Source organism: Anastrepha obliqua, chromosome 5 (genome assembly GCF_027943255.1).
Source record: "Anastrepha obliqua isolate idAnaObli1 chromosome 5, idAnaObli1_1.0, whole genome shotgun sequence".
NCBI classification, from domain to species: Eukaryota; Metazoa; Arthropoda; class Insecta; order Diptera; family Tephritidae; genus Anastrepha; species Anastrepha obliqua.
In genome coordinates, this window is record NC_072896.1 from 41,050,266 (window position 1) to 41,064,808 (window position 14,543).

The 14,543-nt window shown below is 39.0% G+C and overlaps 1 protein-coding gene, 1 long non-coding RNA gene, 1 other non-coding gene and 1 pseudogene across 3 annotated transcripts in view; 3 read left to right on the top strand and 1 right to left on the bottom strand.

Moving 5' to 3' along the window:
• The first annotated feature begins 237 nt into the window (after window positions 1-237).
• LOC129247177 (kinesin-like protein KIF14) overlaps window positions 238-14,543 on the top strand; it is a 36,717-nt gene continuing 22,411 nt past the window's right edge. Inside the window, exon 1 of the mRNA XM_054886170.1 lies at window positions 238-1,813. Coding sequence (XP_054742145.1) covers window positions 329-1,813 — 1,485 coding nt within the window. The 5' untranslated portion in view covers window positions 238-328. The remainder of the gene's footprint in view (window positions 1,814-14,543) is intronic.
• Window positions 4,261-4,444, top strand: LOC129249541 (U2 spliceosomal RNA; annotated as a pseudogene).
• On the top strand, window positions 5,025-5,216 carry LOC129249564 (U2 spliceosomal RNA). The gene has a single exon (XR_008582666.1). It is a non-coding gene; the product is annotated as a U2 spliceosomal RNA (small nuclear RNA).
• LOC129247179 (uncharacterized) lies at window positions 12,029-12,421 on the bottom strand. Its single transcript, XR_008582541.1, has 2 exons — window positions 12,286-12,421; window positions 12,029-12,221 (listed from the first exon to the last, which is right to left on the bottom strand). It is a non-coding gene; the product is annotated as an uncharacterized LOC129247179 (long non-coding RNA).

Below are 14,543 nucleotides of genomic sequence, written 5' to 3' on the forward strand. Positions count from 1 at the left end.
TTCCCCCTGAAGTGAATAATAATAAAAAGCAAGGGATAAGACCAAGATGGATAGCTGCCAAATAAAGCTGCAAATGCTTTGTGGAAACACGGCAATTCGGGAACTACTTAGCGAATTGCGTGCCGTGGGAACATAGTATAAATCTATTAACTATTGTCTACCCTGTGCTATGCATCCGTTTGAATTATCGATAAAAACCACTGACATTGATGTCACCGCTGCGACTTATAATTCGAATCAACATAACGCGCGGTTTGCATGAAAACGTTTATTTATTTTAAAGTTTTGTATTGATTGTGAAATTAATCACTGCCAAAAACTATTAGTTATGAATAGTAAAGGGACTCCACGTTCACGTACAAATGTTGCCGCTGCCGGAGAAGTAACCCCTATTCCAAATGGACGCTCTAGACTTACTCCAAGTGGTTTAAGACGGAGGATTGTGTATAACTCGGATTCTACACATAAAATTCTAAATTCTGAAGAAAAAAGTGGCAATAAACAAATAGCGAATAAAGTAGTTTCTAATGAGAGTTCCACAAATATGCCTCGACTAACTCCACGGTCAACTGCGCTAAATGCTTGTTATACTCCTTCATCCCTATTTCGTAAAGTGGTGTCAACACCTATGAATAGGTACCGCACGCCACAATCTACTCCATCTACAAATAAAACAAAACCTAAGCAAATTGTTGAATCAGCTTCGTCAACTCGAACAAACGATGCTCTAGATACAGAGATGAGTAATCTCACGGTTGCTGTGCGCGTCCGTCCTTTAAACGCTCAAGAGTGTTCATTGGCCAAAGTATCCAATGTGGTACGCGTTTTCAAAAATGAATTGACAGTTTCCGCAGGCATGACCGCCGATTCTTCAGCAGGCCTTACCCATTCTTTTACCTACGATTATGTATTCGATTCCACAGATCCTGATAGTAACGAATACGCTAACCAAGGAGATGTCTTTGAAGGAACGGCGATGCCATTGATAGATCGAGCATTTCAAGGGTACAATGCATGTCTTTTTGCATATGGTCAGACCGGTTCCGGAAAATCTTACAGTATGATGGGTATTGAAGCTTTAGACGACGATGCATCAGGCAACAGTGCGCCACATCCCGAAGCAGGAATAATTCCGCGCTTTTGTCGAGAACTTTTTAAACGTTTGGATAGAAATAAAAATACAATACGCGCCGAAATCGAAATTAGTTATTTTGAAATATATAACGAGAAAATACATGATTTACTTTGTGTGACTCAAGGAGAACCCAATTGCAGTCTTAGAAATATGCATATGGCTAGCACTCCAACCACGACAATTGCGAATAATCGACCGGCATTAAAAGTGCGGGAACACCCTATCTGGGGTCCGTATGTGGTGGATCTTAGTGTCCATCCTGTAGATTCATATGAGGCTATGAGAAATTGGCTTGCAGTAGGTAACTCACAACGTGCAACAGCTGCCACCGGTATGAACGACAAAAGTTCGCGTTCACATTCTATATTTAATATCGTATTGAACTTGACGGAAATTGGTAATGATTTATCGAAAAACGAATCTTTGACGGAAGAGGCTATCTCGTATGGCACACATCAAACCCGACGAAGCAGGATAAGTTTGGTTGATTTGGCGGGTAGTGAACGTATTTCGACGGTGGGTACGAATGGAGATCGTATGCGGGAAGGCGTTAGCATAAATAAAAGCTTATTGACTTTGGGTAAAGTAATAGCCGCACTTGCGGATGCCAAAAAGACCACAATGGGCGGAGTATCTTTTGTACCATACCGGGAAAGTGTTCTGACATGGCTATTAAGGGTAAGATTAATTACATTTCAAATATATTAACTATTGACATTCATACAAAGAAATTTACACGTGTACAAGGTGGCACAGAACTAATCCACTGAATAACTTACTAAAAAAAATTATTTTGAGTAATGGAATACTTAATTTTGACCTTTAGGTGCTCCATTGCTGGTCTGTTTGTATACTGCAGCTGTCTGATTAACAAGTGTCAAATATGAGTGGCATGCGACGCTATTTGCAAAAACTATAAATCTTCAGATGGGGTGATTAATTTTGTGACACCTTGTATCATTTTTTTTTTAAACATACCAGTGAGCGAAAATCCTTGCATAAATATAAATGATTGCATTTATATCCGAAATCATTTATAAGCTTAGCTATCATAATTCATTGGTCAGGGGATCTAGTTTTTAACAATTTTAGTATTTTTCATTGAGAATTTCCGAAAATTTGATTATTAAAATTGGAGAGCATCTAATGGTACAACAATGAAAACATTGAATACGTTTTATATCACATTTTACTTTCGCGTGCTGGATCTGATATCAAGCTCATAAGATCAAGGTTGCTTTTAGAGGGCTTTTGTAAAGCAATAGTTTTTTATTTGGTCATAAATAAACAAACGAAAAAATTATATTATAAAAAAGTTGAAATATTTTTCTTTGGTTCTTTTGAAAAAAATTCCAAAGACACGTTTTAATGTTAATCGGATATTCCAGAACACTTTGTGTTTTAAATAAAAGACAAAGGCGAATTGCTTATTAGAGTAAATTTTTGCGCTTTCTGGTTGAATGAAATGTTTCGTAAATATAAAGACGAAAATAACTCGATGTCAACCAACTTCAGACTGAAACATACTTGTGATGTATTTACAATACTTAATTTAATACAACAAATACAAAACAAAGGAGGCAAAAAGCCATTGTACTATAAAAATAACCTCTGCTGTCTGCTTTTCGCAATTAGTGCTCATAAAGGTGTGCAATGAAAAGATAAGAGAATAGGTATCTTGCACGCAAAGGGAGAGAGACAACAGGAAGTAGGACAAGGCGGTACCCTTATGCTTATACTTATGCCAGATCTGCTTTTAAGTAGAGAATCAAACAAATTAAATATACTATATTTTTAATTTAAAACATACATCTGTATATGTAAGTGCATACACCCATCGACAATAAAACAGGTGTGTGGTATTTTGACCAGTTTTATCTATTTACTTTTGTTTATTTAGTGTCTAACTTTCATAAAAGCTTAACTCATATAACAAAAACAATATAAACCATTTTTTTTTTCAAACTTGAATCATAATTTTTTGAATAATTTTTCGTATGTACTGTTATAGCTTATTAACTTTTAAATAATCAAGTCCAAGTCGCTAGTGGTTACAAAACACTTGATTTTTGTTGATTTTCTTTGATAGTAGTGTTACGCATTTTTTCCATACAGCGGTGACGAGCCTCGTTCAACGGCCGGCATGCAGTTTGAAATTTGTCAGAATCTGATTTTTTTTACCTATGAATACTACATCTTCACGGGAAAAGTGGTCACAACAAATAAAAACATTGCCTCTAAGATGTGTTCGGCATGATCTGGACCACATCAACGATTCTGATTCCTCGATTGGAACATTGAAAAATAGTACTTTCCGCCCTGGTGTTTTCTAAAACAAATTGCGTATTTTTTGCGTATCATTTATTTTTGAAAAATATTTTAAATTTAATGAATTACAAAATTTCAATTTTTAAATTACAAATTTGAATGTTAACAATAAATACGTTACGTAATTTCATTTCGAAAGAAAAAAAAATACATCAGCTAACTTACTGCTATCACCGTGGAATTGTAGAATTTTTGTAATTTTTATTTAAAATTTTAAATATAAATACATAACTAAGGAATCTTTAACAAGAAACACGTGTTGCAGGTGTGATAGCTTGTCCTATGTTAGAAGAAATTTTGTCTAAGTCTTGGCTAGCATAGCTTTCTAAAAATGACTACGTAGCCTATGACTGAATATAGAATTCGTAGATTGAAATTCTAAGGGTTGTACAAGAGGCCCATCCACCCTTGTTTTTTACCTTTGTAGATCGAGCGGTTATTTTGGAAGACTGTTGGTTTCTTCTAAGGTTTCGTGAAAATTTTTGAAGTGAAAACTTCTTTAGAATCGTTGGGAGTGATTTGAGGAAAAGTGAAACGAAAAAGCGACCTTCTTGGCTACGAAGCGTTATATTATATGTTGATATAAAAGTAGCGACGAACTAAATAAAAATAACTTTCATTTTTTCTTGTGATTCGAACCAAGGATTTTGGATCGGAAGCTCACATTGCTAGTCGCTCGGCTACCGCGCCATGTTGTCGTCGCTGGCCTAAAAGTTATTTAGTTACGAAGCGTTATATTATATGTTGATATAAATAATTTTTGTGAGCGTGTAATTCTCAAAAGTTTTATTAGGTTTATTATTTAAAATGTATTGACTAGGTAGTGTGGTTATCAGCTTAACATCTGATAGATCCTCCATCGGAGGACAACAAATGTTAAACTGATTTTTGGAAATGGGCGGAGTGTGTTAGGGGCTTGCTCCTTCTCTGCCACGGGTTGACCCGGTATTGCAGTACCGCCGGGATTTCGGCTTTGAATAAATACAAGAAAAAATATACTAATACATTTAGCTTTGGTGGGAAGAGCCATAAATTTTTATATGAATACATGTAGACGAAAATGGAATTTTTTTTTTTGAAATTTGCATTGTAGGACATTTCTGATTATTTATTGAAAACAGTTTTTTGGCTTTTCTATTTTTGGTTTAGATACTGAAAGTCAGTTTAAGTGAATCGGTATAAATATTTCGTACATTAATTTTTGAAGTGAAAACTTCTTTAGAATCGTTGGGAGTGATTTGGGAAAAAGTGAAACGAATTACAACATATAAACGTAGCGAAGAACTAAATAACTTTTAGGCCAGCACCGACAGTATGGCGCGATAGCCGAGCGGCTAGCAATGTGAGCTTCCGATCCAAAATTCTTGGTTCGAATCACAAGAAATAAAATTTTTTTTTTTTTTGAAATTTGCATTGTAGGACATTTCTGATTATTTATTGAAAACAGTTTTTTGGCTTTTCTATTTTTGGTTTAGATACTGAAAGTCAGTTTAAGTGAATCGGTATAAATATTTCGTACATTAATTTTTTTTTTGTGAGCGTGTAATTCTCAAAAGGTTTATTAGGTTTGTTATTTAAAATGTATTGACTAGGTAGTGTGGTTATCAGCTTAACATCTGATAGATCCTCCATCGGAGGACAACAAATGTTAAACTAATTTTTGGAAATGGGCGGAGTGTTTTAGGGGCTTGCTCTCCACCTCTGCCACGGGTTGGCCCGGTATTGCAGTACCGCCGGGATTGAATAAATACAAGAAGAAATATACTAATACATTTAGCTTTGGTGGGAAGAGACATAAATTTTTATATGAATACAAGTAGACGAAAATGGAAGAAATTTGTAAGTCTGTTTCTTCGGTCCGTTTGGGTATTTTTTTTGACAACATCGAAACCAAAGCATTTGTATCATATTTTATCTATCATAAGCCACTCGTATCATTTGTTGAAATTGAAAACATTGAGGATGAATAATGATAAAATGAAGAAAATAAAATATGAACTTTATAGCAATATTATAATGAACCTATAATTATCTTGCTCCTAATGCTGCTTTCGTCTTATTCTCTCTCAGTTTGTTTTACGGAAGGTTTCACTTCTATCAAGTCTAACCGTTAGACTGGTATTTTTTTTTTTTTACATGCATTTTTCCTCTTTCAGAAATCTACCATAATTTTGTTGCAAACATACTGTTCGACAGTGTGCTCATATCAAGTCCCTATTTAATCCATTTAGCTTCTGTGCCTTTGTGTAGTTTTCCAAACATTTTCCAAGCTGAGTTGTATGCCATCTATCTATGTGCAGAAATAAATTCGACAGAAATTACCGGAATGAGCGAATTGCCATTCTGAGCGATAGTCAGTCGGAACGCACAATCGCAACCGGCTAATTTGCGTCCCAGAACACACGGGTATAACTGGGATCGACGTAGCGGACACATTGGCGAGAGAATCTTCGGCCTCACCATTAATAGGACCCGAGCCCTTCCTTGCTATAGGACAATACACTATCAAGGAGGTGCTTGGGAGTGCCATTCCCATGACAGTCGATTCTACATTGCCAGAATATTTCGGGGTTTTCCCGACCAAGGGCTGCCACCCCAGTAAACTAGCTCTGTCGAGTGTACCGTACCTCACAGCTCAGGAGTGAGGAGCTAGGGCTGCCATAACCAAAAGCAGTTTAAAAGGCTCATAACCCTTACAAAGGATAAACTGAGAATGCTGACGGACATTCTCATAGGCCACTGCAGGCTGCGTAGTCATCTGCACATGATCGGGATATGGTCCACTGATTCTTGGCGTTTTTGCGACCAATCCTAAGAAACATCAATTCAACTTTTCCTTGAATATAGCACTATAGGGCGAAGAAGGTTGCGACATCTTGGTCAAAAAAAAGGCACATACGCTCAATCCAACCCACCTCTATGCTGAGTTTAATAAGGGACTGGGTCTGGATGAGGTACTGTGATGGGTAGAGCACAAAGACTATAAGGTCGAAGTGCAAACCTCACAGAAAACCTATCTATCAAAGGCCTTTACCTTCAATGAGACTGTACTGTTTTTGAATATTAGTTTGTCGCATAAAAAACAAATTTAATGGGATAGCTTTCTGGACTTTTTTTTATTTAAAAATAATACTTCTTTTTAGCATCACAGTCCTTGGTGGACCATTACTCCTTTCACACCCGTGCGCCATTTATCTCTATCTAAGGCTACCTCCTTCCAGCGTGCACGTTTAACTTTCCAAGGCAACTTTTACGTCTTCGAGATATCTCTTTCTGGGGAGTCCTCTTTTCGAACTCCAACAGGGCGTAACTCAACTGCCTTTCCATTTTTTCTCTCCTTGGGCATACCAAACAAGTGTCCCAGCCATTTTAGCCCCTGATATTTTATAAATCTTATCACAGTTTTTGCTAATAGTTCATGATTTAATCTAATTCGATAGGTACCGTCTTGCAGCTGATTAATGTTAGTAGTTTTTAGCGTTCATAGTTCACAATCATAGGAAAGTACGGGGCGGATCAAGGTTTTGTATATCCTTAACTTTTGGTCGTGAGATAATAATTTTGACTTAAGCAGCTTCAAATTATAAATTTAGACTTATTTGCTGTTAAAACTCTATCATTTGTTGTCTTATTGGCTAAAATTTCGATACCCAGATAGGTAAATTTTTGTACACTCTCGAATGCACAGTCTCCGATCAGCAGGTTATCATGCCTTAAACTGTAGCTGGATCGGACCATAAACTTCGTTTTCTCTGTGTTAACTCTTAGCCCAATATTTCGTATTATTTTTTCTAGTTTTATAAACGCACTCTTTCACTTCTGCCCTTCGCCATAATAAGTATATCGTCTGCATATGTTCAACTCCCGATATAATGGGAAGTGACTCTGAGCACTCTTCTCTCCATGGACCTTTGCCGTGGTATTTGTTAGCGTCATAATAGAAAGCTAAGTTAACTTTGGCGGGATGCCTGTAAACTGCAACAAGAATTTAGTTTGTCTTCTATCTATGCTGTCTTATGCTTGTTTAAAGTCCACGAATAAGCAGTAGACTTCTCGAAAGTTTATGTCGCTATGAAACCTTGATCTATTGTATATCAGTTGGATCTGAAACCTGCTTGGTATTCATTCAGAATTTGTTCGGAATATTCCAGTATTTTTTCATAAAGTAAGTTTGTAAATATTTTATACGCAGCGTTAATTTCGAGATACCCCGATAATTGCAGCAGTTTGCTTTATGCCCTTGTTTGTGTATGGGAATTATCAGGCTTGATAACCATTACTTCGCCTTATCTTTACCACCAGTCTGCATAGTTGTGTATGCAGTTCTTCTCTGCCGTATTTTAATAACTCACCAATAAAAGAATAATATAAGTACAATAATAATTCCTTCTTTTCGGGCGACCTAAATACCTTAAATATTGAAGCCAAGATTTGGTGAAACAGCCTTCAAAAGTAACAATTTATATTTTTAAAATTAAAATTAAATTTAAATAAAATATCATAACAATAACAATAAGTACTATTTTCACCTACAATTTAAAGAAGAATAACTTGGAGTAACAATTTCGTTACTTAATAATGAACATCTTAACATACATATATACATATCATATTATAGTACAATACAATTTTATAACTTTTGCGTTTTAAATCTCTGCATTAAATCGTTAGGCTGACATTTTTTTAGTCTTGAAGAGTAGTTTATCTTAGAGAGGTTATTAGCTCGGTTATTCGGATAAGTGGCAAGTCAGTTGGAGTATCTCTGGCTGAGGTTGCTTATTTCTTCGAAAACTGGCGTAACTTTTAGATCATGGTGCAATATCTCGTTTCGTATAAAGTATGGCGCATTGGCACACATGCGAAGCACCTTTGACTGAAATCTTTGCATAATTTCTAGATTTGATTTTACAGCTTCATAATTGAACTCCGTACGTCCATATCGATTTCAGAATGGATTTGTAGATAAACACCTTATTGTCTAGTGCAAGTGCTGAATTGTTTCAGTCCATGCTGCTTTCGCTTTAAAAGTCGCCAAGTAAATCACCGGTATAATAGAGTACCTACCAGCGGAATGCACAGCAGGCTCAACGTAGGCAACCCTACGCGTCCCTCACCCCCCGTGTTACTACTACCTTACCAAGAAGCTTTAAGCTTCTTCAATATAACTGCAACGGACAACCGAGTAAGGTCGAACAGATAGTTGACTTTATAAAACACAGTATCCCAATAGCTGCGGTCCAGGAAACTAAGCTGCACGCTAGGTCCTCCCTGATTACCAGGGATGGCTACAACGTGCACAGACACGATCGCGAGCGAGACAATGGAGGTGACCAGTGACAGTGGTGGTGACAGTGACCGCAGGGACAGCACCTTAGAATGTCAAGGTATAGCTTTCCGGTCAGGCGATGCCGAGCTCGAAATTTATAATATCTACATAACCCCTGTCACCTGCTGCCTGGCAGGATATCACCCTGATATAGGTGCGCTCATCAGAGGTGAAAACCGATTGGTCGTAGGTGACCTTAATGCGCATCACGATCTTTGGCATTCAAGCCTTCCAAACGATCGTAGGGGACAGCTACTGGCAGAGCAGATAGACGCTTCGACATTCAGCACTGTGAACGACGACGCCCCCACCAGGTAAGTGGGCAATTGTAGCAGCTCGCCTGACCTAAAAATAGCTAGCGCGGGTCTGATAAATAGCATAACGTGGCGACCTATGCTATCGCTTGCATCAGACTACTTGCCCATTATCGTCTCGATTGAGAGACCTGCCAGCTTCGTTTCCGCGAATCTCCGATCCTATTTGAACTTTAACAAATCTAATTAGGCCGACTTCGCGGAATTCACCGAATACACCTTCGCCGCTCTTTCCATCTCTACTGATGTGCGCGCAGGCGAACGCGCATTCCGCAAGGTGCTCATAGCTGCTGCGGCTCGCTTCATCCCCGCTGGAAGGCTAAAGGACATCCGTCCCAATTTCCCAGCTGAAGCAGCCTGTTTAGCAAACGAACGTGACCACTTACGCCAGGTCTATCCCGGGGATCCCCGCATAAGGGATCTCAATTTGGAGATCCGGCAACTGGTAGACCAACATAAGCGGATCAAATGGGTTGAGCATCTGAAGGCCAGCAATCTCACCGCTGGTGGGAGTAAGCTCTGGTTAGGTCTCTGTCGAACCGGACGTAGCACAACGACAAGGTGGCAATCACCTTCAACGGCTTTACTTCGTTGGACCCGAAGCGATGCGCGAGTTATTTTAGCCGACTGTTTACACTGCATCCTCCGGCCGACGGAGCCAAGCGTCGTGTCACCAGACGGCTGCACAAACTGACGAACGACAGTGCGCTTTTTCCAGCGATGAGGTTCAGGGGGCCATCAATAAAGCAAAATCATCTAAAACCATTGGGCCCGACGGACTGAACAAGCTGATGCTGAAGCACCTGGGACCCTTGGGAGTAGGATTTCTCACAAGGGTCTTCAATCTGTCCTTGGCCACTCTCATTATCCCTGACAAGTGGAAAGCAGTGTGTGAAAGCAGGGTGGTGTCCTTTCACCCTTGCTGTTTAACTTCTACATCTCGAAACTCCCCCAGTCACCAAAGGAAGTCTCCCTGGTCACATACGCTCAATGATAATGGCGTCGGGCATGACGTCGATGGTCTGTGCTCCAAAGTGCACAACTACCTCACCGACCTTTCTCGCTTTTTCACTGCGAGGAATCTCCAACTTTCCCCCACTAAGTCCTCGGTGACCCTCTTTACCACCTGGACAAAGGAGGTCAAACTGCCTCTCAAAGTCGATGACACACCAATTCCGACGGTAAACAATCCCAAAATTTTAGGTGTAACCTTCGACAGTTTGCTCTCTGATGTCCCCAATACAACACCTTCACAACGAGGCCAATATGCTACCTCTCAAGGAGCATAACAAACTGCTCAGCAAGAAGTTCCTGTTAAAGTGCTACCGTAGCTTATACCCTTGCAGACACCTGCTTGAGCCAGGACAAAACAAACAGGGACCTACTGGGCCGGACAGTGTTTAGACAGACATTAAACGAATTCACCGGGAGACTGTTACCACCTTCATAAGCTCCTGTCGAGTGAATGCCATAATCGGAGTCCAACCACCACCCATTGCAGATGAAGAGCTCCAGCTTCCTTGTGAGACCCACGTAACACTGGCACAATTACGTTCTGGATATTGTAGCAGGTTAAACTCCTGCTTATCCAGAAATGACCACGACATACCTACTTATGTCCGGCATGTGAAGGCCCCCCGTACGACACTAACCACCTTTTCACATGCCCGTTTAAACCCACTCATCTAACACCCCTCTCCCTCTGGACCCAACCTGTCGAAACAGCAAGTTTCCTGGGCCTACCTTTAGATGAGCCTGACGAAGCCGACCGATAATATACTCTACACTGACGGGGCTTCTCTTACTGCTACAAAAACAACAACAACAACAGTACCTGAATTTGACAACTGTTTGAGGTATTGGAACGCTGTTAAGAGATACGGCAGGACATGAACCGTTTCGAAGCGTGAATCTTATCTGCGTCGATTTGCTTTCGTTCGCTTTTATGCGCCATTCATTCACCCAGTCGCCAACACGGTTAAGGTTTTCTTGTAGGTAATCAGAAGCAATTGAGGCAAGGGTACTCCTGGCCATGACGACAGTATCATCTGCATATGTGGCTGTATATGTGTTCTTTGATATTGGCACGTCTGCCGTGAACAAAGTGTACAAGACGGGGCCTAGAACACTTCCTTGTGGTACACCTGCTCTAATTGCGTGAAGTTTAGTGGTTTCGTTGTTTACTTTAACAAGATAATGTCGTTTTTCCAAGTATGATTTTATGAGCATATGACAGTTGTGCGGTAAACCCTGTTTAAGCTTGTACAGCAGGCCTTCATGCCAGACTTTATCGAAGGCTTGCGATATATCTAAAAATGCCGCTGTACAGTATTGTTTCTTCTCAAGTGCTTGTCTAGCGAGCTTGTCACACAATTAACTTGCTCTATGGTGGAGTGATACTTACGAAAACCAAATTGGTGTGCTGGAAATGCTAACATGATTTTTTTTTTTATCTTGAAAAATCGCAGCCCTTCACCTGACTTCTAAGTTCAACTAGGAGTAATTTTTCTTATGAGCAATTTATGCAACGTAAAACCATAAAATGAAAAACAGTGTTTTCTCATTTAATCTATCGACCTTTCAGAGGTGGCATGAAACTGTGGGTGCCTCTATTTGAAGGGCATAATCAAATTGGAGATTGTATACCATATCAAAATGATTGTAATAAGAAACTTTGTTAAGAGCTAGGAATTCCAATAAAAAGGCCATCAAGTATTATCTTATCTTTCGGTAATAAAATAATACGCATGTAAGTATTAGTTGGCTATCAGCAAAAATCGAGGCATATTTTTGTGCAATAGTAAATCAATTCCTTGCATGTAAATATGTTGCTTGATATGTAAGCTTACAAGTATTTCATCGTCGTGCACTTGATGTGCCATCGGAGGCAAGATAACTTTATCAGGCACAATTGAAGTAAGGCGCTTTTTATTTTTCATTGTTTACTTTTTATTATATATTATTTTTTAACAATGTAACACTTAAACAAGAATGCCATTCGATAAGTTGCGATATCGCCGCTTTGCCAGCAGTTTAACAGCGTTTCGGAGTTTGCATTTACAGCTCAGTGGTATACATTTACAAGATTTCACTTTAGTTTCCATCTTTTTGGATTTATCTGAAAGAAGAAAAAACACTACACTAACAATTGCCGTATTGAATTTTAAATTTAAGCTTTTCACCATTTTTAGACCCATTCTTAGGTATTTGTGCTACATTTGATCCAATTTTTTTTTTAAACATTGTTAAAACGTTACGAATTAATAGTTTTTCTAGAAATTAGGAAATGTGTTTGTCTCTTCGCCAAGGCAGCTTAAAGTGTAGTAAGACTGGAATTGTTAATGGTTTCAACTTTTATATTATATTTGTCGCACGTTGTGACACTTGCGGTCGAAAATAGATTAAATAAATCAGATGCATTCATATCGCATAACCACAAAAATAATATTTCACACAGTACATACCCAAGAATATGTTGATACTACTCGTATTATATTAAAATTAAGGGAAAATATAGTATTCGTGTTGGACGTATCGTACGAAAGTATGTAACCTTAGTAGTAAATCACCTATTTGTGTTCTCCACGGCGACAATTTTTTAAAAGGTTAGAAAACCGAGTCTTAATGTGCATAAGGGGTGGGGGTTTGGGTCAGTATAGGAATAATACGCAAAAAAATAATCTTTTTTTTTTTGTTCAAATTATGCATTGAAAACAAAACTTATAAATTAATAAATAAATTAATAGACAATGCCAAATCGAGAAATTAATCTCACCACCAAACACTTCCAAAACGGTACTTATTAATAAAAAAAATATACATTCGAAAATGGTGCTCGCCTCGGTGTTTTGCAAACACATTTTCGTCATTTGAATCAAAGCATACATTGGGTAATTTTTCCACATTATTATAAGAGACATAAGAGACAAAGTGCAGCCTGTGCGTATCTAATCGAGGAAAACAGGTTTTCAGCTAAAGCTAAAGCACTCGGTTCTTGTAGTCGCCTTTTATCAAACCCTGCTAAGCTCGGGGAAGTCACCGGTCGACATCGTCTATCGTAACTAACGGCAAGCCCAGGAAAAATGCTGTTTCGACGATGTCGGTCCGGAGGGAAAGCAGTGTTAGATGGGTAAATGTAAGGGGCCAGTTGCTGCACATACAGTCTGTGTCATGAAGTAGAAAATATATATATTATATTTAAAAATTTTTCACACGATAGTACATATGTACAAAACTACGAGTCGCAATTACTCAATAAGCCGTGTAGTCTCCATCGTTGTCGAGTATAGCCTGGCATCTTCTCAGCATGCTTTGAACCAATACTGTGACGCCATTGCTCTTATGGTAGCACCCCAGCGGGTACTGCTCGCTGAGCATAGCCGGACTTTAACTGGGAGCATAGATGCCTCATTGCGTAGATTTTTAATGGGAACATTAGGAGGGGGAAATCTGGTAGCTGTTCTGATAGGCAGGTCTGGAGCTTCGTTCACGTAACACTAGTTCCACGCAACTAGATGAACGCTACATAATTTAGAGCCTTGTTGCCGTCTTTGTCTTTGCCGCAAGTGCTACTTAACGACCTTGTTGTGGTTTTGGATTTTAGTGGAAATCGTGGTAGTGTGTGCCGAGAAATAGAGTAGATTACACCTAGTAACTTGGAGATATTATTTGTCGGTATTGGTGTGTCGTCGACTTTAACCATCAGTGGTGGTTTGACCTTCTTCGTCCAGGTCGTAAATAGGGACACCGCTCATTTAAAAGCGAGAAGTTGGAAGTCCCTTGTGGTGAAGAAGCGAGAAAGTCTGGAGAGATAGGTGTTCACTTTTGAACTTCTATGGCTTGTAGTCATCAATCATCAGTGTTTGAGAAAAATAAACTCCTTCTGCTGGTTGAAGAAGCTTCGAAATAATGCTTCCCGAAATGCTATTGAGGGTCGAACACACAGGTGAACACGCAGGAGAGTGTATTGTTCGATGTCAATTAGTAACTTGGAATGACTAACTATATCGAAGGCCTTGGATAGATCCAACGCTATTAGAACAGTTCTCTCGCGGGGGTGGTTTTGGTTAAGTCCTCTGTTTATAGCGTTAAGTACTGGGCACTTTCCGGAAGTCATGCTACCATTATTTAAATTTCCGTTTGTTAATTTTCTTTTGGTTTACTCTTTCTTTTGATTTGACAGTTAATTTCGATAAATTCCCGCTAAAATACAAATTATTTTTGAGATTGAGCGTGTTCGGCGATTTTCTGCTATCGACTCTTGGCTCTCCTGGACTCTTCTATTGGAACGATTGGGCTTTGGTTTCGATGTCATAATCATATACCCATGTTTCATCACCGGTTATGCCCCTTTTAAGCAAATTTGGATCATCGTTGACGTCATTTAAAATTTCCTGAGCGATGCTCATGCCACTTTGCTTTTGGTCAAAATTCAGCAATA